Consider the following 27,026-nt stretch of genomic DNA (forward strand, 5'->3'; position numbering starts at 1 on the left):
ATCCCTTTTCTTCAGTTGTCTCATTTGTCCAGTGTTCTTAAAATTCCTTAACCATCATTCTCCTAAAAGACAAAAACAAAAACCTTTCCCCAAGACTAATTTTGGGGATATTCCTTTTTGGCAAATTATTATCTGATTAAATGAAAAGGCATGTGTTATTGATACAAGTTAGTTTAAATTGGATGTTCATGCTGGTTGATGAACTATCACCTCCTCTAATTAAGAGGTCTCTCTTGTTCAAATCGAACTTTTATCAATTTTGATGGTACCCACAGCTTATCTTCTCCTGTAGAAGCAAAAGCAAAACCTCATCCCCAATGTAATACATACCCTGGTTTCCATTCTGAGGTCAGCACATCCTTAAGGTATATAGGCTGATTTAATTCTGTAGTTTTTTCTATAATCCAATGTCTCTCTGCAGCTGTTGTTCCTTTCTCATTGGCATTCAGAAAATTCAAAGTTAGAAGAGCATTATGCAGTCTATTTCTGGGGGGTTTTGTTACCCATTTCTGTTTGTTTAGCATATCCTTTAGAGTTCTGTTTGATCTTTCTATAACTGCTTGACCTGTAGGATTATGTGGTATGCCTGTAATATGCTTTACATTGTAATAAGCAAAAAACTGTTTCATTTTAACAGAGACATATGATGGAGCATTGTCAGTTTTGATTTGTGCAGGTATACCCATGATGGCCATAACTTCTAGCAAATGAGTGATTACAGAATCAGCTTTTTCAGAACTCAAAGCAGTTGCCCATTGAAATCCTGAATCATTATCTATAGTGTGGTGTACATATTTCAGTTTTCCAAATTCTGCAAAGTGAAACACGTCCATCTGCCAGATTTCATTTCTCTGAGTACCCTTTGGATTACATCCCGCTGGTAATGGCGTTTGATTGTAGAAGGAACAAGTAGGACATTTCTTTACTATTTCCTTGGCTTGTTGCCAGGTTATGGAAAAAATCCTTTTTTAAACCTTTACTATTGACGTGATTTTTTTTTATGAAATTCTGAGGCCTCCAGCACATCTCCTATCAATAATTTATCAATCTCATCATTACCTTGTGCTAGAGGGCCTGGCAGACCAGTATGGGATCGAATGTGAGTTATATATAAAGGATGATTCCTTTTCCTGATTGTATCTTGTAATTGAATAAATAGTGAAGTTAATTCTGAAGCATCAGGGATAAATTCTGCAGTTTCAATATGTAACACCCTCTTTCAGCATACTGAGAGTCAGTTACTATGTTGAGGGGTTCTGAAAAATCCATTAATACCAACAGAATAGCATACAATTCTGATTTTTGAACTGAATTATACGGACTTTGAACCACTTTACTTAAATTTTCTGATTTGCAACATGCCTTTCCTTCTTTGTTGGCATTTGTATAAAATGTATGAACTCCAGATATGGGTTTTTGCCATACAAGTCGAGGCAAGATCCAATCAGCTCTCTTTATAAGATCAATTCTATTGCTTTTGGGATATTTGCTGTTAATTTCTCCCAAAAAATTACTGCAAACTCTTTGCCAAGGTTCACTTTCTGTCCATAATTTTTCAATGTCCTTCTTAGTTAATGGTATGACAATTTCTGCTTGGTCTATGCCTGCTAACTGACGAAGTCTCAATTTTCCTTTGTAAATCAAGTCAGAGATTTTTTCCACATAAGTTTTTAATTTTTTATTTGGTTTATTTGGTAAAAATATCCATTCCAATATAATATCTTCCCTCTGCATTAATATTCCAGTAGGAGAACGCCTAGAAGGTAAAATAACCAAAATGCAATCCAGCTTTGGATCAATACGATTCACGTGTCCTTCATGTACTTTCTTTTCTACCAAGGCTAATTGTTTCTCAGCTTCAGGTGATATTTCTCTTGGACTATTTAAGTCCTTGTCACCTTCTAAGGTTTTGAACAAATTAGTCAGTTCATCATTTTTTACCCCAACAATATTTCGTCATAGATGAGAAATATCTCCAAATAATCTTTGAAAGTCATTAAGAGTCTGTAGTCTATCTCTCCGAATTTGCACCTTTTGGGGTCTAATTTTTTGTAGCTCTATTTTATATCCTAAATAATTAATAGAATCTCCTCTTTGTATCTTTTCAGGAGCAATTTGTAATCCTTAGCAAGGCAAAATTTTCTTTACTTCTTCAAACATTCTTTCTAAAGTATCTGCATTTGAGTCAGCTAGTAAAATATCATCCATATAATGATAAATTATAGATTTAGGAAATTTTTTACATATCACTTCCAATGGCTGTTGTACAAAGTATTGGCACAGAGTTGGGCTATTCACCATTCCCTGAGGGAGGACACTCCATTGAAATCTTTTAACCGGTTTAGAATTATTATAAGTAGGTACTGTAAAAGCAAATCTTTCTCTGTCTTCCTCTTGTAAGGGTATTGAAAAGAAACAGTCTTTTAAATCAATAACTATGAGAGGCCATCCTTCTGGTAACAGAGTAGGCAAAGGCATCCCAGATTGTAAAGAGCCCATTGGCTGAATTACTTTGTTAATTGCTCTAAGGTCTGTTGCCATTCTCCATTTACCAGATTTCTTTTTAATAACAAATACAGGAGAATTCCAAGGGCTGGTTGATTCTTCAATATGCTGAGCATTTAACTGTTCTTCTACCAGCTCTTCTAAAGCCTGGAGTTTCTCTGTTGTTAAAATCCATTGTTGGACCCATACAGGGTTGTCTGTTAACCATTTTAAAGGTAGAGCTGTTGGTGTCTTTGGAAGATCATCAGTTATTGTGTCCTGTTCTTGTATAATATGGATGGCTGGTGACCACTCATTAGAACAATATCTTCTAATATTTCTCTCAGTAACATGTGCTAGTTTATGATTTGTTTCTGAGATTGGAGGGATGTTAATCTGAGTATTCCATTGTTGCAACAAGTCTCGACCCCACAGGTTCATAGTTATGTTAGCCACATATGGTTTTAATTTTCCTCTCTGTCCTTCTAAACCTATACATTCGAGCCATCTTGCACTCTGTTTCACCTGAGATAATGTCCCAATTCCTAACAGTTGAACGTTTACCTCCTGAAGAGGCCAAGTTGGATGCCAAAATTCTGGTGCAATTATGGTAACGTCCGCACCTGTGTCTACCAGACCAGACAACAAAACACCATTTATTTTTATCGTTAATTTTGGTTTTTGTTCATTAATAGAAGTTTGCCAAAAAGTTTTCTTTATGTTTTCTCCTGAATTTTCTATTCTTTCTGTTTCATCATCCTGACCAGCATGATTTATTCCAATAGGCATTTGGTTATTTAATCGCTCTCCAGAGCAGGCATTTCCTCTATGGCTGCAGGAAAGGTTTGAACTGGATTTGCAACCGGGGCCTGCATGAGGCCCCTCTGGGAGTTTCCCGAAGACTGAGGCAAAGGATTACCCTGTCTGTCCTTTGTTGATCTACATTCGTTGGTCCAGTGTTTTCCCTTACCACACCTTCTGCATACTCCAGAAGGAAGGTGCATTCTGTTGCCATTGTTCCTTGAAGAAACATTTTTTCTATGAATGACCTGTCTACAGTCCCTTTTCAAATGTCCTTGCTTTCCACATCCAAAACATCTAACACTCCTCAAACCTTTTGAAATTACTTCTCCTACCCACGTATCATCATACTCATCAGCCTCAACATTAATTGTTTCTCTAATCCAATCTTCTGTAGGTGCAGATCTTGCCCTTAATGGCTTGATTATTCTTTTGCATGCTGCATTTGCATTTTCAAAAGCCAAAGATTCAATTATTGCCTTAACAGCTTCTGAATCCGATACCATTCTCTTTACTGCTGAAGCCAGTCTTTGTAAAAAATCTGTAAAAGACTCTTTTGGGCCTTGCATCACCTTTGTAAATAACTCAGATTTTTTTCCTGGTTCCTCAACTCTGTCCCATGCATTCAAGGCTGCCGTTCGACATAAAATTAGGGTTTGGACATCATATAAACATTGTGTTTGTACTGAAGCATATTGGCCTTATGCAATAAGCTGATCCTGGCAAACTTGTATTCCTTTATCCCTCCATTGTTTTTCTATGTTTTTAGCTTCCTCCTTAAACCAGGTCAGAAATTGAAGTCTCTGGCTGGGTTCCAGAACACCTTGTGCAAGGTCCCGCCAGTCCTGTGGTACTATCCTATTATATGTTGACCAAGAGTTTAACATTTGCTTTACATAAGGGGAATGCATGCCATAAGATACTATTGCCTCCTTAAACCTTTTTAAATCCAACATTTCAATTGGAGCCCAAATATTTTGTGTAGCCATTTGATCAGGCATCTGCTGTACGGTTACAGGATAAATTAAGGGTGACTGTGTGAAAACAGGCTTTCTTTCTGTAACCTTATGATCCAGACTTGAAACAACTTCTCTATTAATTTCTTCTGTCTGAATTTTTGCAGGTTTAACAAGTTCTTCTAAAACTGTTATCCTGGCACTTAAATTGACTATCTTTTTAAATATTAAAATGAGGATTAGCATAGTGATAAGGTGCATAATTCCACCAATACTAATATTATATAGTTGTTCCATTGTCAGACTGCCTAAAACTTCGAACAAAAACCAATTTTCTTCCAATGTACACATAAAACCCATTTTTTTAATGTAGAAAACAATTCTCTTTTAGATAGTTTCCTTTAAAATATCTGATATGTTATGACTTACCAAATCTGCGTAGAACAGTAGAAATCCGAGGGGATTTTCAAAACAGCCACCTAATTTCCCAGGTGTAAATCCAAAGAGAAGAGAGAGAGAGAGAGAGAGAGAGAGAGAGAGAGAGAGAGAGAGAGAGAACAAGAAAGCGTAGCTGGCTAAAGTTTAAATGCAGCCACGTGTTCCCTCTTGTGCTGAGTCAAGGCTTGGGTCTGGCTTCCTTAAGCTCCGACCATGTGCGTTGGCTTTACAGGCAGGGCCCTGTTCGGCAGGGCAGGTCTGAGTTGTTTGTAGCACCAGCTTTAAGCTAGCAGGCTTTAAGCAAGCAGCTCAGTTAGTCCGGCCTGAGGCCAAGGACTAGGGGGCCGCCGCTCAGAATAGGAAGCCGGTGCTCGGACTACGACGCCGGCCGCCCGGTCTGCTGCCCTTGCGGGAAAGCGGACCTGCCGCCAAGCCAAGCAGTTTTTAATGGATTCTTGTCATGTTGGGCGCCAGATGTTGATGTAACCAACCGTCTTATTAAATAAGAGACACAGAAACAATGTAAAAGAGAAGGCCGAGAGGTCAGAGCTGAGCTAAAATCTCACCCTTCCGCCTGCGGTGTCCCAGCTTCCCAAAAGAGACCTATTTCCTGTCTGTTCATCTATTTATAGTATTTTGTTCTGCCTTCTCATTGGTTGTAAACCCAAACACGTGACTGCCTCGTCACTGTCTGAATGTACAGCCCCCTAGGTCTTAAAGGCATATGTCTCCAATGCTGGCTGTATCCCTGAACACACAGAGATCTATGGGATGAAAGGCGTGTGCCACCACCGCCACACTCTTGCTATGGCTCTAATAGCTCTGACCCCCGGGCAACTTTATTTATTAACATACATTCAAAATCATATTTCAGTACAATTAGATTACCACCACAGTGTCTCTCTTAAGCTTCCTGGTGAATCATACTATATCTATGATTCCTCCTGGATTTGGGTGGCTAATGAAGCCTTATGTAGTCAGGGAGAATTCTAAGGTGTCTGTGTGCCATGGAGACAGTAGGATATAATTTCAGAATGATGCCATTATGACATCATTGGAACCATACTGGGAGAAGGGAGTATTGTGAAATTGATTATGGAGGACCTTGAAGATGTGGGTTGTGAAGTTGCTTTTTGTTGAAACAGAGACTGATAAATATGTGGTTACCTAAGATATGATTGTTGAATAGCATCTTGGCTAGAATCATGTTGAAGAAGGATATTAAGGTAAGTGGATCATTTTAGAACTCAGTTTGAGGGGAAGCAGAGGAGGAGTTGTTTAAGGGATGGGGGAAGTGGGGGAGGAGAATAAGAAAAGGAAAAGAATGAGGAAGAGGAAGAGGAAAAATGAGAAGGAAAAGGAGGAGGAGGAGGAGGAGGAGGAGGAGGAGAGTAAGTGTTCTCAATGACAAGATATAGGTTGTACTCATATTCCACTAGATTTGGTGCCTAACGCCTCACAAGTTAGTGAGTATAAGCATTAAACCCTTGATAGAAATGTATTCTGAAAGTCAGTAGCCAAGGAATACCACAAAGTCACACCACACAGTGCACCTCACAGAAAAGATATATTGAGACAGAAAAAAACCAAGAGGGTAGCCTCTGTTCAACAAGAAACAGGAGATAACTGATCAGAAGGCAGGGCTTAAGTAGAGTTTCTTGGGGAGAGGTTAGAGCTTTTCACATGAAGTTTTCTAGGTTGGAGATTGGTGGAAATTCATGTCCAGAGATTGGGATTTTTACTCTCTAGAGTAGGGACAGTAGTTAGGGCAGTTAAGAGTGTTCTGTTGGTGGAACCTGGCAGTTGGAGGTACTCAGGGGAGGGGTCTGGCCACTCACGTGGCTTGAGGGGCTTACATTCCCCCTTTTTTGTTTATTATTGATATAAAATCAGGTCCCAAGAAAAGGGTCATTAGACTATGTCCTGCTGAATCAGGGCATCGATGCCTTTGAGAGAACTTGATCTTCCCCATCAGGGTAGACCCAGGGGTCATTGGCCTCTGGCTCTGGAGCTAGGAGCTGGTAATCCTGTAATACCAACTGATTGAAAGTCTGGTTAGAAAGATTAATTCAACAACAGATTCAAAAGAGACTACACAAAAATCTAGACAAGAAGTTTGTAAGTCAGGGTGCAACTAGAAGAATTAAGAAAATTAATTCTTAATTCTTAAAAAAATTAAGAAATCCTAGCAAAGAGAGTTTTCAGCCACATGGTTACTTCCATCTCAATATGTATATGTGGGGGGGGCAGGTATGGTGGCAGCAAGCCACATGTTTGCTTTAAGATTACCTACACGTGGATTCTTAACTAGCAACCCTGGTGTTATGAGTTTTAAATTAACCCTTTTGTTACAGAAAATTTACACAACATTTTTAAAAATCTTGAGATAAGATTTATGCCTTAGTAAAAGTTTTAGGATTAAATAAAAATCAAAAGAGTATGAGATGAGTAGCAATAGTCCCTATTGGGGATAGTCTGTCCCTTTTTGTTTTGTTTTGCTCTCCTGCCTGATATGGGAAAGAGATTTTGGAAGAAACCTTTAAACAAGCATACTTGTTTAGAGGAGTGAGAACCATACACAAACTCCAGAGTTGGATTTTAATTCAAGTGAGGCAGCATAAAGCAACAGTGTACTGTCACTCATATAAAAAACATACTTCAACCCTGGTAATACTGAATCTGGTAAGCTGAGAACAGAGAAGTCTTGGAGGTAAGAAATTTTTGAATCAGAGCTGCAGACAGAGGATGATTCAGGAGGGAGCAGAGAGATGCACCAGCAAGTAAAGAGAGTGTGTGAAGGATATGTGCTCTGTGCACCTTGGCATTAGCCTATTGCTTTGTTTTACCCTCTCGTTAGGTCTGGTTCCTGGCTCCCAATTTGTGATAAACTAACAGATCCATCAATAGTGCCTTAAAAGACAGGACATTTACACAGTATTGGGAGAGAGACTAGACAAAAACAAACAGGGCTTGGAGCAGAGAAGAGATAGGGTATGGGGAATGTCGTTCCATTTCCATGATCACTCACAGTATTTGTAAAGGTTCCAAATATTATTAGGACATAAAGTGCCATTAGGTGTCTCCTTGGAATGATTATTGAAGAAGTTTTGAGACAAAATTTGATTGCAAAATGCATAAATTTAGTGCCCTTCAGACTGGGTGTCAGTAGGAGAAGCTGTAGGTTTTCTTAAAAGGCATCCCAAGAGGGAATGAGAAAATATTGATGACGTTTCCATGAGTGAAGGAGAAGGAAAATATTACTGGAGTCTGTAGTAGTTGGACATCCCTAGGACTCAGAGGAACAGACAAGGACCATTCAGTATGTCATCACCACACTCAATGGGGGTCAGTGGCTCATCCATTGGTAAGATTCAGCACCTGGTACCAGGGCTTTCCTAGAGGCCAGATGACAAAGAGAAAAACTCAGCTCTAGGAGGAGGGACTCATTCACAGGAAAGGGTTGGGAATGAGGTCTCAAAAGCCACAGGGTCCTAGATGAACTGTGGGATTACAAGCAGATTTGAAGGGGGATAGAAGAACAGAAAAGGGAGGGGCACAATAGCCTGGTTTGGCCTAAAGAAACTGCAGAATAGCAGCTCCAAGTGTGGGGGATGGGTCAGGAAAAGAGGGCTAGCTGTTGCCTCAAAGACCATGAGTAGGGGTACCCCCCACCTCCAAGAATACCAGAGGGGTGCTGGAGACTCAACTGCATGCTCCTTAAACTAAGGGAAATGTTTACACTGACCAAAGGAGACACTTACCTAATTGCTGCTATTGGATGGGGTGCTGAGTGATTGATGAGCCAGGATGTGACCCTGTTGCTGGTGGACTGGAGAAGAGGGATGGGGTCCAGTGCAGCTTAGGCACCCTAGGCACTAGGAGAGACTTTTGTAGGTTTCAGAACCAAATGAATGCATTACAACTCAGGAGCAAAGGTATTTTGGTAGTTGGGAGCCAAGGAGTACCACAAAGTTACACACACAACAAACCTCACACAGAGATTTATTCAGAAGGAAAACACCAGGAGGGTGGCTTCCTCTGCCTGAGTGAGAGACAACAGAGAGCTGAGCAGAAGTCAGGGTTTATATAGTTTCTTGGGGTGTGGCATAGAAATGGGACTTTTCAGGGTGAAGATTTCCAGGGTAGAGATTGGTGGGATTTCAAGTCCAGAAGTGCAGCATTTTACTCAGAAGGGTGGGGTCAAGGTACAGCTAATAAGGTAGTTAAAGTGTTCTATGGACAGAACCTGGCAGTTGGAGGCTGAGGGGAGGGGCCTGGCCACTGGTGTGGCTGGAGGGGCTTCAAGTAAGGATTTGAGTCTGTTAAGAAAGAGAGTACAGTGGTGGCAACATAGTTCCACTTAAAGTTCTGCAGCCCACAGCCTTCTGGATTCTAGCATCTGGACTTTGGGAGTCATTCATAGAAGATCATGATGATGAATAACACTGTATGAACTGGATAGCCCAGGCTACTGAATGCATCCTGACACAGCTTCTCTTTTAACTGCCATAGCATTGTTGTCCCTGGAGGCCACAACCAGGCCCCCTTTCCTCTCTGTCATTGATATTAGCAGTGTTGACCTCAGGACCAGATATTATTTGGTATGCACTCACTGAAACTCTCCTGGAAGCATTATTAGATATGTGCTGCAGAACATCTGGGCTACTAAGGTCATGAACTGTGAAAATGAATATAAAATTTTCCTCTGTGCTTGAAAACATATATCTAGCAGGGAATCTCCTCAAGCAGTCCCTTAGTTTGAGTTTTCTTGCTGTAAATATAACCATGACCACAGTGACTAAGAAAGGAAGCAAATTTGTTGGGGCTAGTTTACAGTCTCAGAGATTCAGTACATTCTCATTATAGTGGGAAGCATGGAGGCATGCAAATAGACTTGGTACTGGAGAAGGAGCCAAGAGTTCTCCATCCATATTGACAGGCAGCAGGATGAGAGAGATACACAGGGTCTGGCTGGATCATCTGAAACCCCAAAGCCCAGCCCCAATGACACACTTCTTCCAACAAGAACATGCCTCCTCCCACTACCACTACTTATGAGACTATGATGTCCATTTTTATTCAAACTATCACAAGCAGGAAGCTAAATGACTCAATATAACTTCAGGGAGTCCCTCATACTAATATGGTTCACAAGATCCCCTTCTTCCAGGTAAACAATAAAAGCTATGAGTCTTTCTCAGACAAGCCCATCTTTAAAGGAGAACTCTGAGATAAGACAAGCTGCTTGGAAGAATCACAAACAGCAGAACTGAATAGATGAGGATTAAACCAGCCGATTCACTCAGAACAGACACTCTCTAAACCATTGAGTTGTCTGAAGGCTGTGAAGTGTACTCCAGATTTCTAGCTCTTGTGAGTTGTCTCACAGGCTTAGGTGGACTCCTATGATAAATGTGATTTTGAATCATTTCTGTTCTTCTAAATAACCCCTCATGCATATTCTTGTAAGTAACCACAATAAACCTCAAAATTCACCAAGGTAGACTACAGTGATATCCATACTTTGGTCTGTTCTGGGATCCCTATCTGGGGTTAGCAGTCATGTGTGATGCATGTAGCCAGGAAACGTTTTGTCATATAACAGCAGCCGCTTTGCTAGGCCAGCATAGTGCCTTACTATGTCCTATGCTTAGAACCACACATAAATGTAGCTCATATCCCTCACCAAAAAGCTTCTTTTTAGATGAAATGAGACCACCATACACAAAAAAACTATAACAAAAAACCCAAATTGGACACAAAATGTGGAGATCAACAGATTGTGGGGAGCCCAGCTAGAGTGTATGCATCTACATCACAGGTCCTGCATCTGTGGCTCTGGGAACATCACAGAAGAGGGGCAGAGAGACTCTAAGTTCCAGATGACAGAACATCTGCTGTGATGCTGGCCTGTTTGAACCACTTTGGAACATTTGAAAATATGTGACATGTTTCAAAATCAAATAATGAGATAGGATTCTATGTATTAGTCTTGAAATTATAAACAAGTTAGCAGAACTAGATATTTGTTAATTCACCCCTAAGCTCTGTCTTCCATAAGTCATGTTCTTGATATACTTCATCCACTGAATATATAGAGAAATTTATTGTGTACAGTACTATAAATACAATTGCATATAATAGGGATGTTACAATATCATTTAATATGTTTTACACTGTGTAACATATGTATTACAATTTTCTTTTTTTTTTTTTTTTTGGTTTTTTTTTTTCGAGACAGGGTTTCTCTTTGTAGCTTTGCGCCTTTCCTGGAACTCACTTGGTAGCCCAGGCTGGCCTCGAACTCACAGAGATCCGCCTGCCTCTGCCTCCCGAGTGCTGGGATTAAAGGCGTGCGCCACCACCGCCCGGCAATGTATTACAATTTTCAATGGACAGGAATTTGCTCTCATTGATTCCCGGGCCTGTGGTGTGACAGTACATGATGAGGGAAGAGAAAACCTATGCACCCCATGCGTTATAGGAAACAAAGAGAAGAGAGAGGGAGTGGCCGTGTTCCTAATGTCCTCTTCAAATATACATCCTAAATGACCCATCTAGTACTAAACTACTAGACTGTACTTGTGAACTTTCCACTATCTCCAAATAGCAATTCAGGCTGGTTACCAACCCTGCACATAGGGATTTGAATCATTTAAAAAATAATACAAGCTGAGTCCTAGAGTTCTTGCTGAGTGTGCACAAGATCCTAGCAGCAATTTCTAATACTTCAAAATGAAATGAGGAAAAGTCTGGCATTTCCTTGGTTGCAAAAGACAGTAACCAATGCTGAAGGATATGTGCAAGGAAAATTAAGAGATCAAGGACATCTGGATCTACACCTGTTCCTTTTGATTCTGAAAGCCTGGGACAGACATAAGGCTATCATTGGCTGCTATGTATGGTGAAAAAGATGAAGGGACTTGGATAAAAACTGCAGAGTAGTAGCCAAATATCTACTTTAATTGCAATGAAAAATAGGGAATATTACAACTAAGAACCAGGAAAAATTCAGATTTCAATATGAAATTTGTGACCAACTTTGTAGTGAGAGGAAATAGTTGGACCCAAACTTAAAAAAGAGCTTCAAAAATAGGCAATATACTCTCAAAAATAGACTTTTATTTTTCGTTTCATTTTCTTCCTTCTTTCTTTTATCATTTTTTGACAGAGTCTCATGTAGTCCAGGTTGACCTAAGTTTGATATATAGCAACGGATGACCCTGGATATCTTGCCTCTATCTTCTGACTGCTCTAGGACTACAAGAATGTGCCACCACATCCGTTTATGAGGTGTGAGAATTCAAATGCAGAGCTTCCTGTATGCTAAGGTAGCAGTCTCCCAACTGAGCCACATCTCCAGACTAAGCAGCAGACATTTTAAACATAAAGAAAAGTGATGGAGGATAAAAGACAAAAGTTGTCACAGCAAGAAAATAAGTCAAGGAAAAGACAGCCCTCACGACAGGACAATTGCTGGGATAAGGGATCAACCATCATTTTATCTTGTATTGATTTTCACTGTGGATGTTCATTGACACAATAGGGATTTTCATACAACAATATATTTCAGTGAGCATATTTCCCTCATGCTCTTCAGATTCCATTTTCTTGTTCATTCTGTTTGTCCCCTTTGTTCCCCTTGACAGGTTTTCTCATGTCTTTTATTCAGTGTATTTGCGTCCATAAATTTGTGTAATTATATAAGATCTATGATTCATAAACAAGAGAATTTGCATAACTACATTTGATTTTTGTTCATTTTTCTTTTCTTTATTACTCTTCCCTTCTTATTTATTTATTTATTTGTTTGTTTGTTTATTTGTTGGGGTGGGAACAAGGTTTCATTTCATAGTACTGGCTGTCCAGGGACTCACTTCATAGACCAAACTGATCCAGAACTCACAAATCTGCCTGCCTTGCCTCCTTAGTACTTGGAATGAAGTGTGAGACACCATAACAGGCTGGAAACTCTTTTGAATGATTATATTCACTTGGTATAATTCTCTGTTTTTTTAATGACTGGCTTCATTCCCATAATATAATTATCTCTTTGTATACACTTTCCTAAAAGCAACTTAACTCTCTCTAAGCCATTGATAGAAGGGAAATTTTATTACATATGTATATATCTGTCTGTATATACACATATATTTATATTTATATATTTATATAATGGCTACATAAAAATAATTTGGAAATGTTTCTCCTTAGGCATGGAAAAATTACTAGTGCTAGAAAACTGAGCCAACTACTCAGAACTAGTAAAGTCATGGATCTTAGAGAAGAACCTGTTACTGTCACTTTGCTAGACCAGCAGGATACCTAATGATGTTGTAAATATTTATTCTTAAACCACAGTTAAGTAAATGAAGTTAACTAGTTTCATGCCCTGCTAAGGAAATGTGGCTTGGAACAGATGGCAACCATTACAGAGAACTATAGCAGACCAAATTGCTGAGAACAAGTGACCTTGTGATGTACAGCCCATTTGATACATCTAAACACAATTACACTAAAGGCTCAAGTATCATAGTGAAACAGAGGTTGAATAGATTGCAAGGAACAGGAAGTTTTCTGTGAGAGTGCGTCTCCTACAAATGTCAGAGAAGCTAAACTCATAAAGTCTCATCAATGTGGCTTCCTAAACAAGACTTGAACAATGATGATATTGATAGACATGCTAACATGGAAGGGCTGAATCTCCTGAGACCTTACCCATAGACAGAGAACTTTAGACAACTTAGGAATGCTGGGATTGGGAGAAATAGTCTCACCCAGGGAAGAACCTCCCACTTGGTCATCAAATACCAAATAATCAGCACTGAAATTTTATATATACAAGTAACACTATAAACTAAGCAGGTTGTATTTACATAAGGAGAATATTTATGATTGTGTATGTGAGTGTGCATTCCGGTAAGTGACTATATTTAAAGAAATAAGTCATAAATTTGAAAGGCATTATAGGGAAGTGTTGGAGGTAGGAATAAGAAGGGAAAATGATGTAACTATATTTAAATTTCAAAAGTAAAGAAAATTTCTTAGAATTTAAGAAAAGGTTGTTTTACAAGATCAACATTTTTCATTATCTCAATATTTTCATGCCATTTTAATTTTTTTTATTAAGAAATTCTCCACTCACTCCACATACCAACCACAGATTCCACCTCCTCCCTCCTCCCACCCCCCAGACCTCCCTCCCAAGTCACCCCCCAACCCCACATTTTCCAAATCAAGGTCTCCCATGGGGAGTCAGCAGAGCTCGGCATACTCAGCTGAGGGCGGTCCAAGTCCTTCCCCATTGCACGGAGGCTGTGCAAGGTGTCACACCTTAGGCACTGGTTCATGCCATTGTTTAAAAAATTATTTTTTATTATATTTTACTAAGTGTTCTAATGATCACCAGTGCTAATTGTGACATCATGTTTTCCCTTTTACTCCCACATCTTTAGGTATTGTCCTCAGATTTGAGTCTCTATGTAACTCTTCCAAGTACTCTAAAATGTTGCAGGTCAGGTGTTGAAAATTAGAAATACATTGAGGACAACCAAGAACAACGTCAATAGCCTGTAATATGTAGGGGGTCTGTGGTCCCTAGATTGATAGACCCTGTTGATAAAGACACAATATATTGAGTCACAGTACAAGGAGAAATCAAGGTGGAAATTCCATCTATAGTAGATGGTTTTCACACTGCTAAGGTAATAAAATAATTATGGAAATATGACCATGAGAACAATACCAACAACAAGTCTGGTGCAATACTGTCATTAGCATCACGGGTGTAATAAACTGATTCTTGACTGAATTGAAGGCCCAGTTCACAAGGTGATACCCCTGCTTGAACCCATCATTATGCACAAACATATGAGTCTAGAAAGTATAGAGATCCTGGGGAATAACATAATACTAATAATCAGCTAAGATGACATAGTAATAAAATGTTCCCTAAGCTCTTTTTTGTGGTGATATATTGTGTACCCCAATAAAGCTTACCTGGGGATCAGAGGACAGAGCCAGCCACCAGGTTAGACACAGAGGTCAGGCAGTGGTGACACACACCCTTAATCCTATCACTTAGGAGGCAGAGATGCTTCTGGATCTCTGTGAGTTCAAGGCACACTGGAAACAAAGCCAGGCAGTGGTTACACAAACCTTTAATCCCAGTACTGGGAAACACACACACTTTTAATCCCAGGAAGTGATGTCTGGGCAGAGAAAGGTCTATAAGGCATGAAGAAACAGGAACTCACTCTCTTGAGACTGAGGATTTCATAGAGGTAAGCTAATGGCTAGCTGTTCTGCTTTTCTGATCTTTCAGTTTTCACCTCAATATCTGGCTCTGTTTTTTTTTTTTTACTGTAAGACCTTTAAAGATTCGTGTTACAAATATTTTTATTCTGGGAGTGGGTAGATCTATCCCTCAACTCTCATTAGAGAAGCTTTGTTTTGCACTCTATGGTGATTAACAGAGAATCCCACCATCATTCAAGGTGCTGAGAATGAGAGTCTCTGGGGGTCCTTCTATAAATGGGACATCTATATGACAGCTCTTCCTCCCAAGATTAGGAGATCATAATGGAAGAAGAGGCAGAAGGAATATAAGAATAAGAGGTGGTAGAATATTCCAAGGAAATAGGTTTTGTCCAGACTAAACAGGGCACTTGCACATGTGAATTCACTCTCCAGAACAGTACACACAAAACCTACAAAATATTTGAAGACAAAATCCAAGCAGAGTGGATGTGGCAGGAAGTCCAACTCCTAGCTGAAGAACTGATGGGAATTTCAGACTTCTTTAAGGATTCAGTCTTTTAGAGAGAGAGGCAAACCTTGCTTTCATATATGCCCCTGCCTTAGGTACATATAAGCATCACTAAGTATTCTCTGCTTTCCTTCCTTTCTCCTTCCCTTCCTTTCTCCCTTTATTTCTTCTTTTCTTAATGAAGCACATGAAATTTGGAGAGAATACTGATGTGAAACAAGAAAGGAATTGGAAAGGAGATAATAGTGGATAGACTTGAGTTAATGGCCAAGCAGTTTAATTAATATTAGCCTCTGTGTGTTTACTTGGGGGATGGTAGTGGGAGAGATTTGTCCTGACTGTCAGCAGGCCAGAACACAGAAAACTTCAGCTACAATCTTTGTTAATGAGCAACTGGAAAAAGTTTCATGAATTATTTTGTCTCCCAAAGCCACACTGTCATTGTCACTGCAGATGAAATGAAAATTGCAGTTCTGAAGGAAGGTGAGGTCACAGAGTCACTAGTTCTATCTCAGGTCTGAGCTGACTCTTACACAGCACTACTTATTAATAAGTCTAGATCTGCCCAATGAACTCATCTTCCTTCTGAGGCAAGAAGCCAGGTGAGTACTTCATGTTTCAGTCTGAGCCACAGAACCAGCAAAGAAGAGAGGCCTGTGTAATTGTTCATGTTTAGTAATGGAAATCTGATGTAGAAACCGATACCTGAAACTGAGACCGAAGGCACAAGAATAATTCCATAGCCAAGAAGTGAGTGAGAAAGGCAGAAGTGTTTTTAAAGTTATACCAGTCCCTGTTGGTTATGACTATAAATGCCCATCTTAGAGTGACTGTGGCTTACACCAGGTTAATGCAGTCTGTCTGTGAAGGTGTTGAAGTATTGTGTTAAAAAGTCAATGTGATAATTCACTTTACGTTACATGATGTGTAGATAATTTTTACAGTATGACTGTTATAGTTGAACTTACCATAGTTTTATGCCCATAGTAAACATTTGAAAAGAAATATAAGAAGCACATGACCCTGGGAGATACTGATGTAAATCCTTTTCTGGGGTATACGGTATTCTCATGCAACACTGTTTATGAGTCTGTATTGAATGACCAGTGGTAAAACGGGTGGCTTGAAACCGCTCTCATTTACTTGGGTTTGAGTTATCCCTGTTGCTTGAATCATACACCAATGATAAGCACAAACTGATGTCATGCCTTCCCTTAACTCTTTTCTATTGCTGCTAAAGGAACACACTGGTTTTATGTATGCAAGGGCAAGGCTCTACCCCTTGGCCAAATTTATTTCCACATTTAGTTCTTTGTTTTAGTTTGGAAAATGGTGAACTTTTCACATTCTTCAGGTTCCTTTTTATGTATCTAAGATGTTTTTCTGCTATCTGAGAGTATTATAAATATTGTAAGAGATTCATCAATATAAAAAATAAGTATATGCTGAATTTTAAATGAAATGTTTTACTTAGATAACTTTCTTCTTATGGTATTTCAGCACTCATTAGTGTTTTATCTTGCATATTTTACAGAGTAATGGGGTTAGTAATTCCTCCATAGTTACCATTATATCCTTTATCCCTGAAGTGAAAATAAAGAATATCTTCAGTGTAGTAAGCAACATCAGGCTCATCTTATGCTTGCAAATTCAAACTGGAAGACGGGACAGTTTTCGGTCATGACAGACCACAATTAGAGAGCACTGCATTTTGATAAAACCTAAAAAGCCTTGTTTGCACTTGGCATTTGCCAATAAAAAGAAATGTTTATTCAAAAAGGAAAACTTATTTTTTAAAAAGATTCCTTTATCTTTTTAATTCGTTTTCTGTGCCTGAAAGTTTTGCCTGCATGGACAAATGTGCACTATGAGAATGCCATGCCTGCTGAGAACAGAACCGGTGTCAGAACCTCCTGGAACTAGAGTTACAGGCAGTTATGAACCACCATGTGGCCACTGGGAACCAATCTACCTCCTCTCCAACAGCAACACGTGTTCCTTACCACTGAGCCTTCTCTTTAGTCGCCTCGAATGAAAACTTTTTTACAACCAAAAGAAGATGGTCATGCATGATTGAGGGAGCTGGATATAAGACAGGCAGCTTTTGTTGTGCAGTTTCCTGAGTGGAATAGGTCTATTCACCACTGAGTTAAGAGACAAATCGAATCACTTTGATCTGGACATTGGTATTGGTCTTTGGGTCTTTTTTGATCAGGAACATGAAATGATCTGGTAAGAAAGACTGTAGGACTGGAATGATACATCTTGCTATGCATACAATAAAAATAAATATTTATTGTAGTTATATTTTCCATTATACATTTAACTCATATCAAAATAAAACAAAGTTCATATTTAAAAGTGAGAATGGTATTTTAGTGGATGTGACCAAAAGGAACACATAGTACCTTCTTGGTCAGAATTCTTTGGCTGTGAAGACAAACGCCTATTTCCAAATTGAACAGAGTGACCTCACAGATCTGAGCACAGGAATGGTCTTGCACAGTGGTGGATGCTGGTCACTATTTTTTTCTTTATCATTACTTCTTCCTCACTAGACTGGATGTAGTTACATAACCAAATATTCAAATTTCAGGCACACCCTACAGATACATCTTAGTCATTGTCATTCAGTGAGTTTCAAAGGCCACAAAAACTCTTAGGATCAATCATCTTGTCAATAATTGTAATTTTTTCCATCCTCCCAGATGTGGCAGTGTAGGTCCACTGGCATCATCTTCCTGAGAAACTTCATGGCCTCTGGGTAAGTACAACAGAGAGGCAGAGTTTAAAATCCTCCAGGGAGATTGACTTTTCATGTGAGCCTGTTGGACAGTGGGTATCCTAAATGATGTCCTATATCCTACAGGTATGATCAATAGTTAGAGCAGTAAAATCACAATTGAAGAACATGTTTGTGGTATTGTTCTAACGTGTTAGTGAAATCGCATCCTAGTCAGCATCAGAGTTGGCAAATATAAAATGTTTTTGGCATCAAAATCTTAAACTGTGATTCCATGAGGATTGTATACAGACACCAGCTGCCATTTAACCAACAACCTAAGTCCAAACAATTCCTACCTCCCTCCCTCTCTCCTTTCCTTCCTTCCTTCTTTCCTTCCCCCTTTGTCTTTCTCTGTCTCTCTGTCTCTCTCTTTCTCTTTCTTCCATATGACATAGTTTTTCAACAAAGAAACAAAACATCAACATACATTTCATGTGGATTTTACAAGTGAAGCACATCTTGCAACACAATAGGTAGAACAGAAACAATACTGTAAGAATATCAAAAGTTCCCTTTAATGAGCTAACCAAAACTAGACCTCTGTTGCACTGCTGAAGTGATCAGATAGCTTTCTGAACATTTCAGAGGTTAGAGCATATTTTACTTGTGTGGGGCTTTTATAAATGAAGTCCTATATCAGTAAATATTGTATATTTTGAAGATCTTTTTAGTCCACACGATTTTGTGTATTTATATTGTCTTCCTCAGTGCTGAGATTTGGAATTATCTTTGCAGAAATTTTATAAACTTGTTTATTTATTTAAAAAAAGCATGACAGTAATAGAGAAGTCTCATTTTGAGAAATGAGGAGTGGCATTATGCTCATTAGTAAAATGAGTGTGATTCAGATCTTCAGTGCCCATTGTTGTTGTTGGTGATGTTTGTGATGGCCTGTCAACCATAAAACATTGTATTCATCTCTGTCTTATGATTTTGAATGTGTTGACTTAGCTATTTTTGCTTGCACTCAGGTTCATGTTTTCCTATCTCCAAAGACAACTTTTTTCTTCATTTGGTTTTCTTGTAAGCTTTCTTTACTTCCATCATTAGAATTTGAAAAAATTTACAAAAATTTTCCTCCAATTTCTGGTCAATTTTAGCATCATACCATTCCTGATCCCTGTGGGTCACTGGAGTAAAGACAGCTTCTTCATCACTCTTGGTTCCATTCCTCCATCTTCTCAATAGTAACTGCAGAATCTAGAGAATTCTGGAATTTGTTTCTTCCTTTTCCTCTTCTGGTAAACCTCCTTTTTTTGTAAGAGACTCACTAGGTCCTCATTTGTCTCTCTCCTGAATGCCTCAATTGCCTGCTTCTCTTGATTTCCTGAGCAGTTTCTCAATCTCTTACTTCAAGATCTTTGTAGCACTTCTGGCACGGAGTTTGGGTTTTTAGAGCTTCTTCTTGCAGTTGCTTACTCAACTGCAGATGATTCTGGTTCAAATAGTCCTGCTGAAGGTCTGATGCCAAATGCTGCTCAACATCTTATTCCTGTAGAATGTAAGCCATGGTGTGGTCCTCCAGCACAGCACTTTGTTCACACTGTGAACTCATCAATACATGGTGAGTCATAGTGGCTGCTGGGCCTCTGTCACATGTTAGCTAATGTGCACATCTATCATGCTAGCTAGAAATAGCTATCTATATTCACCAAGCAGTGATGACAGGGAATCTCCCAAGCCTAGAATTAGTATGTACAATTTTATTGTGCACATATGAATTGATAAATCATGGCCTGTCACAGGGTATGTGATGCAGGTTTGCATGTCAAAGATTCCATGATTGTTACTGGATGATATAAAAAGTTAATTCCTTGTTTAGTTATTCTTCAAAGTGGGATTAATGGGGCCCAGGAGATTTCTCCCTTCATTGTTAGCGTTCTGTTGGTGTCATATTTAGGCCTTGTTTAGGCTGCCATGGAGAATCTTAAAGGCTGTAGCTTCTCTGACATTCCTAGGAGATGCAATTTCACAACCAATATCTGTTCTTCTGACTCTTACAGTCTTCCTCCTTCTTCTGTGACAACATACCCTGAGTTTTGAGGACAACATTGTACTTTAGTTGGGTCAGTTCAGGCTTGCTACCACAAAACCACTTGTTCTTGAATTTTGATCAGTTGTAGCTTTTTGTAACAGTCTCCTCTTTTTGTAAAAGATTTTTCTTCTCTGATGCATAATAACTACAGGTAATGAAGGATTGCTGAGAGCAGGAGAGAAAGTCTTCCCCAGAGAAAACCTGCAAATCCAGTGGGAATTGTTGAACATCAAAATCATGTAATATGAGTAACATTATGCAGATTGAGAAGAGTATATGTATATGTATATATATGTATATATATACATATATATGTTTGTGTATATGTCTGTATCTTTACATGTGTATATACATATTTATGTGTATAGGCATATATAAATATAGACAGACACACACATATGTATGTTACAACAACTAAAGAAAATAGGCCAATTTCAAATAATTTGAGAGGGAGTGTGTGTGTGTAGGTACTTGGAAATGTTTTGGGCAAGAAAGGGACAACGATGTAATTATATTTTAATTTTAAAAATAGTGATGGAACAGGAGCTTATAAACAGCTTACCTTTGGTAGCACATATAAAATTGTAATTATATGATGTACTTATTCTCAGAATAAATGAATACTGAATAGAATGTTGGAAAATAAAAAAAAGTGGTTACTGGCATGTAGAGTTTCTGTTTTCAGCATTTGCTACCTTCACTTTGTATGACTTTTTATTTGTTTGTTTGTTATTTTATTTTCTCATTTTTATAGTAACAGGTTTTATGGCATTTTTATACTTAGTGTTTTGATTGTCACAAACCCTCTGCTTCCCCCATTCCTCTGGCTTCATTCTAGCTAACACTATCATCCTTTCCCTCACGATACAATATTTTGTCATTATTCATTATTCATTATTCATTATTCATTATTCATCATATTCTAAAGAAAATTGTGCCAAATCATATAATGGACTTCTGGAGTTTGGCAATAAGAGTAATTATCTTTTCACAAGTATAACAAGAGTTCTGGAAATTTCCCTTGTTTTCTACTATCTAATCACTTAATATAAAGAATTCTCATAAAGTCCACAGGTTTGATTCTAATGCAGCTAATGGATGCCAACATCTTAATCATTCTCTCTTCAGGAGTGACCCACAAAAATGTAGTGTTGGGGTTGAAAGAGTTCTTAAATGATTCTATATAAAGTCTCCTTTTGTACACTCAAAGATTTGCAAGGAGTTTGTCCTTTGGCACCATCTGCCTCTTGAATGTCTTCTAGGCCATGATCAGCAGTCCTAGGGACTGTAGGAAGAATCATAAAGTCAAGCCTGCAACATATGTTGGCTGCTCCATTTACCTCCTCTAGGTCTTATAGATACTGATAAATTTCATATTACTTGCGCAACCTTTTATCCTAAACAATAGAAGGAAAGTGACAAGAAAGTCAGATTTGGGATGCTATTGCAAGATAAGGAGTTATGAAATTAAGGACTCACTCTATACAGACATTCCATTCTAGGGAGCAGGGACTAAGTGCAAAGGGTGAACTTATAGGTACCCTCTATTGTATTTATTGCCTTGTCAAGCAGCTCTATTAGACACTCACCAGTGAACTTGTGTATTTTAAAACAGCTATTAATTGCAAAACATTGAAAAAAAAACTAACATCTATTAATGACAATATAAAGTTTGACTTATACCACAATGTGCCAATTATTGTGCAATTAATTATCTGCAATTCAAACAATAGGAATTCATTGAGATCTATCGAACTTTTTACTTGAAAGACACATTTTAACATTATAAATGTAAAGTGATAGTGTATATTCAGTATATCATGAGACAAGCTAGGAAGAGCATGATCCAACTTGTATAACACATGTCCTCTTGATTTGTTGTGCAGTGACCCAGGACCTTTACAGAATGGACACCAGAGACCTGGCTTTGGGGATCTTCTTCCTGTCCCAGACTGTGCTGGGATTGTTGGGCAACTCAATCTTAATTTATTGTTTTATCATTGCTGACTTCTCTGGAATCAAGGTGAAGCCCACACACCTGATTGTCAAACACCTGACCTGGGCCAACTTCATTGTTCTCTGCAGAGGAATCCCACAGACCATTGCTGCTTTTAGTCAGACTTACTATCTAGATTATGTTTCATGTAAACTTGCCTTGTATTTTCATAGAGTTGCCAGAGGAGTATCCCTTGGCTCCACATCCCTGCTGAGTGTGTTTCAGTCCATCACCATTAGCCCCAGTAATTCTAAGTGGGCACAGCTCAAGGTCAGAGCCCCCAGGATCATTGGTCCTTCCCTGGGTCTGTGCTGGGCCCTCCAGCTGTTGGTATATGTCTTCATTCCTGTATACACAACTGGCATAAAGCATGGGAGAAATGTTACTGGGATAAAAGATTTTGGATACTGTGTTATTATTAGTCGTGGAAGACTAATGAGTACATTTATTGCAATCCTACTGGCATCCAATGATGCCATCTTTTCGGGACTGATGATGTGGGCCAGTGGCTACATGGTGTTTACCTTGCTCAAACACAAGCAGAAGGTCTCACACACCCACAAATCCCTGTCTCCTAGGTCATCCCCTGAGACCAGAGCAACCCAAAGAATTCTCACCCTAGTGAGCAGCTTCCTGCTCTTCTATGTTACCTCTGTTGTCCTAACATCTTATCTGTCTCTCTTTGAAGGAACTACTAAGTGGCTGTCCAATGCCCATGTGGCCATGACTGCATGCTTCCCAGCACTCTGCCCCTTTCTGCTCATCAACCACTACACCTCATTTTTCAGGCTCTGCTGTACATGTTGTTCATGTCAGACAACACGCTGTACTTGTGTAGTCAGAGAGCACTAAAAGCTGAGGTGTCTGCTTTTTTCTTTCCATGTCTTCTACGAAGTTCTGTTCAGTGAACTCACTGTCAATACAACACTTCAGTGTAGATTAAGAATATCTACAGTTTTTTTCCTGATACAGTTTGTATTAGGGATAAGAACTCATTGTTTGCATGAAGAGTATTTACAGCAACAGAGACAATTAAGTTGGGTGGCAATGTGGATTATAGAGATCTAGGGGAGCTTCTACGAAGATGGGATTTTTAATGAATATTTTCTTTTGTCATTCAGTTCAAAAGTTAACCAATGTAGGTCTGTACCTAGATCTGCATCCTAAATTGCAGAATCATGTATTATTGGCTGTCAGCAATAGAGAACAAATGAAACATCTGAGCAAGTCCAGAATGGCCTGGGGATGATAATGAAGATATGCACGTGCTGAGCACTGAAGGGAATGTAGACTCAGTTGACAATGTGTATCTTAAATCTGAAGTATAATTCAAAATGCCGAGAAGTTTACAAATGTGATATAAATGCATTTATAAAACTCGGGTTTACATTAACATTCAAATGCAAATGTTCAGAGTTGAAATTTAGTAACTGCATACAAATTTATTGTCCCTGTTCTTAAGTGGAACAAGTGGGTAAATTTGGGATTTGTGTCCAGTTTAGGTGATATAGTAAAATTCTGTCACCCTCAAAACAAAGTTGAAATGTTCTGGAGTCTGATCTGCAGAAAATCAGGATATATAATTTAAAGAGAACAGTTAAGCCAAATGTTTTGCTATAAAGTCTCTCTAGTGGAGTAACTTCAAATGTTTTCCTTTAATTTGTTGCTAGTTTCTGTCCATTATTTTCCAAAACTAACTGAATTAAAACGCTGACCTACTCTGAAGAGAATTCAACCAGCCCATGGCAAGAGGGGACGGAATGAAACATTGGTGTTTCCTGGTTCTCCTGGATACTAGCACATTCCATGAAATTTTGCTTTCAGCCTCAATCAAATGATAAGGCTCCTTAATTGACCTTTTGGTCTCATTCCTTTCCAGCAGTACATAACTGTCACTGTGAAAATTTAACTCATCAACCCATAACTCCTTTTTAATCTAAATTTATAGTTGACTTCATATATGTCCCAGGTTTGTATGAGAAGTGAAACATGATTGTCAGCTTTTGGTTTTGAAAAGTGGGTTCATTGAGTACACAGACAGAAGCAGTGAAGGAACAAAACAGCAAATAACTAGAAGGCAGTGAAGTTTCGTATCAGACAGGAGCTCACAGGGTCCCACAAACACTGAGCACGACAGTCCATGAAACATAACAATCAGTAGGAGGTACATGATGGTGGGGGAGGAGAACATCAAGGAGAGAAGGGAGGAGAAACTCCTCTTAGGATGTAATGTATGAGAGAAAAAAGTTTCAAAATATTTTTTTTGATAAAAGAAAGCCTAAGATATATACTGAGGGAAAACATCTTCAACAAATGGTGTTGAACTAACTGGATGTCTGCATGTCAAAAACACCCTGCACAAAACTCAAGCCTAAGTGGATCAAAGGCATCAACATAAAATCAGACACTGAACCTGACAGGAGAGAAAGTAGGGAACATCTTTAAAATATCACAGTTGGAGACAATTTTCTAAACAGAACACAGATTATTGTGGAATTAACAAGTGGGACCTCATGAATTTAAAAAGCATCTATAAGGCAAAGGACACTGTTAATAGGATGAAATGGCAGTCCATGGAATGGAGAAATATTTTCATCAAATTCATATCTGGTAGAGGGCTAATGTCCAAATTATTTAAAGAACTCTAGAAACTAGACATCAACAATCCAAATAATGAAACTAAAAATGGTCGATATATAAACAGAATTCTAAATATAGGGATCTCACAGACTGAGAAACAAATAAATGTTCAATGTCCTTAGCCATTAAGGAAATAAAAATCATAACTACTATAAGATTCTATCTCACACCTGTCAGAATGGCTAAGATCAATAACACATTTGATAGCTCATACTGGTAAGATATGGACCAAGGGAAACATTCCTTTATTGCTGTTAGGAGTGTGAACTTGTGCAGCCATTATGGAAATCAATATGCCAGTTCCTCAAAATATTGGCAATCAACTTACCTAAAGAACCAGCAATACCACTCTTGCACATATCCCCAAAAGAAACCTCATCCAAAAACAAAGACATTTGCTCTACTATGTTAATAGTGACTTTATTCTTAATAGCCAGAAAGTGAAAACAACCTAGATGTCCCTCAACAGAAGAATAGATAAAGAAAATGTGGTATATTTAAACAACGCAGTATCACAGAGCTGTTAGACAAAATGACATAATGAAGTTTGTAAACAGATGGGTGGACATAAAACAAAAAAACCATCCTGAGTAAGGCAACCCAGACCCAGAAATACACACTATGTTCTCATTTATAAGTAGATATTAGTTGTTAAGTAATGTGTAATCACACGACAATTCACAGATCCAGAGATGTTAGAATAAGAGGAGATGTTTAAGGGGGAATACATGGATCTCCATTGGAAGAGGAAATAGAATAGATTTTGTGGGTGGACTGTATGCACATAGAGGAAGGGAACAGGAGAGATCAGATGGGCGAAGGAGGGACAGAGTGGAGAGTGTGGAAAGAGATAACTAAAATAGGTGGCAATATAGAAACATAGTGCAGTACAAACTTACTGTAACCGATGAGCATTACCCTAGCAAGGAATCCTTGTAATGGAACATATGGAGCCTGAACCAGCCATCATCTGTTACCAGGTTAGGATCACAGTGTTGGGACTGGGACACCAATCCAGCCACAAAACCTACTACTACCTGTCTTGTCCACAAGACGCACTGGGACAATGATGGCTCAGAACTTATGAAAAAGGCCAACTAATGACTAGTCTACTTTGAGGGCCAAGCTATGAGAGGAAAGTCTACAGAGGCTAAGACCTCTTAAAGGAGATGCTATCCCAGATACGGCATTGAAATGAATTTAGATTCCCAATGACAGTATCAGTAAATCATCATGAAAAGGTAAATGAATATAAAGAAGAAAGACTTCATTATAGAAACCCTCTCTGTATATTTGGAGATGGTAAAATACAGGAAGAAATATCAATGTAATCTGTAGAGACCTGTTCCCCAGTTAAAAAAAGGGTTCAGAGAAAAAATCCACAAAGAAGCAAAATGGGACTTAGACCTTTCTATCAGAGGGGTAGGGGCTAAATCTACACATGAACTATTTGGGTCATGACCTTTATTATTCTCCTTGTTTCCACTTTCCATTGTATATACATACACATACAAATGCAAATTTCCACAGTAGAAAGGTTTTACAAGGCTGTTTCTCAGGATCACATAGCATTCTTGTAGATACACTGAGTCACAGGTAGCAATTGCCTATCAGCTTTAATTCCTGGAGGGCAGGAGCTGTGGTTGTAAAAGTAACCTTGTCTCTTAAAGGGGCAGCTACAAGAGTCACAAAGGAGAAAGACTAAACTCCTGGGGAGGGGTAAAGAAGTCATGCACTGTCCTAACCTATATTTCTAAGGTGAAGGTAACACTTTAGGGTAGCATTAGTGAACAGAATAAAGCAAAATGACTGTATATATTTTTTTTCTGGCTCAGAAAATCATGGCTGCAGCTGAAAGCAGCTTGCAAAAGTCAGTGGACAGAGTGAATTGTCTTTGAGTAACCAAGTCAACCTGTGTAAACCAAGGGGAAAACAAACAGTGCAGATTCACATCAGCACATTTGCCAGAAGGCTGGCTGGCTGGCAGGAAAAGTGTTTCAGTTCTAAAAATACCCTTGCTATATATACTGTGCATTGTCTCACAACACAAAATGAAGCCCTTGTAGTTTTTTGTTCAAGGCCTGGGCTGGGTGTCTCCATGCTGTTCCAGCCATCTGTGGAGT

The 27,026-nt window shown here is 38.8% G+C and overlaps 1 protein-coding gene and 1 long non-coding RNA gene across 4 annotated transcripts in view; one reads left to right on the forward strand and one right to left on the reverse strand.

Annotated features, from left to right (window-relative positions):
- Nucleotides 1-5,601: 5,601 nt before the first annotated feature.
- LOC121824875 (vomeronasal type-1 receptor 4-like) lies at nt 5,602-23,163 on the forward strand. 3 transcript variants are annotated; one of them, XM_076570959.1, is made up of 4 exons: nt 5,602-5,905; nt 11,938-12,010; nt 18,156-18,211; nt 22,154-23,163. In XM_076570959.1, exon 4 carries the CDS (start codon nt 22,174-22,176, stop codon nt 23,113-23,115), a length of 942 nt encoding a protein of 313 aa, XP_076427074.1. In that variant the 5' UTR covers nt 5,602-5,905; nt 11,938-12,010; nt 18,156-18,211; nt 22,154-22,173; the 3' UTR covers nt 23,116-23,163. The 3 variants fall into 3 exon arrangements, with proteins under 3 accessions (XP_076427074.1, XP_076427068.1, XP_076427070.1); XM_076570953.1 differs by having other exon boundaries at nt 5,607-5,905; nt 11,851-12,010; XM_076570955.1 differs by lacking the exon at nt 11,938-12,010 and having other exon boundaries at nt 5,607-5,905; nt 22,154-23,161.
- LOC121824883 (uncharacterized) overlaps nt 21,981-27,026 on the reverse strand; it is a 42,136-nt gene continuing 37,090 nt past the window's right edge. Inside the window, exon 9 of the long non-coding RNA XR_013050894.1 lies at nt 21,981-22,621. This is a non-coding gene — a long non-coding RNA (uncharacterized LOC121824883). The remainder of the gene's footprint in view (nt 22,622-27,026) is intronic.

The sequence above is a fragment of the Peromyscus maniculatus genome, chromosome 1 (assembly GCF_049852395.1).
Source record: "Peromyscus maniculatus bairdii isolate BWxNUB_F1_BW_parent chromosome 1, HU_Pman_BW_mat_3.1, whole genome shotgun sequence".
Classification (NCBI taxonomy): domain Eukaryota; kingdom Metazoa; phylum Chordata; class Mammalia; order Rodentia; family Cricetidae; genus Peromyscus; species Peromyscus maniculatus.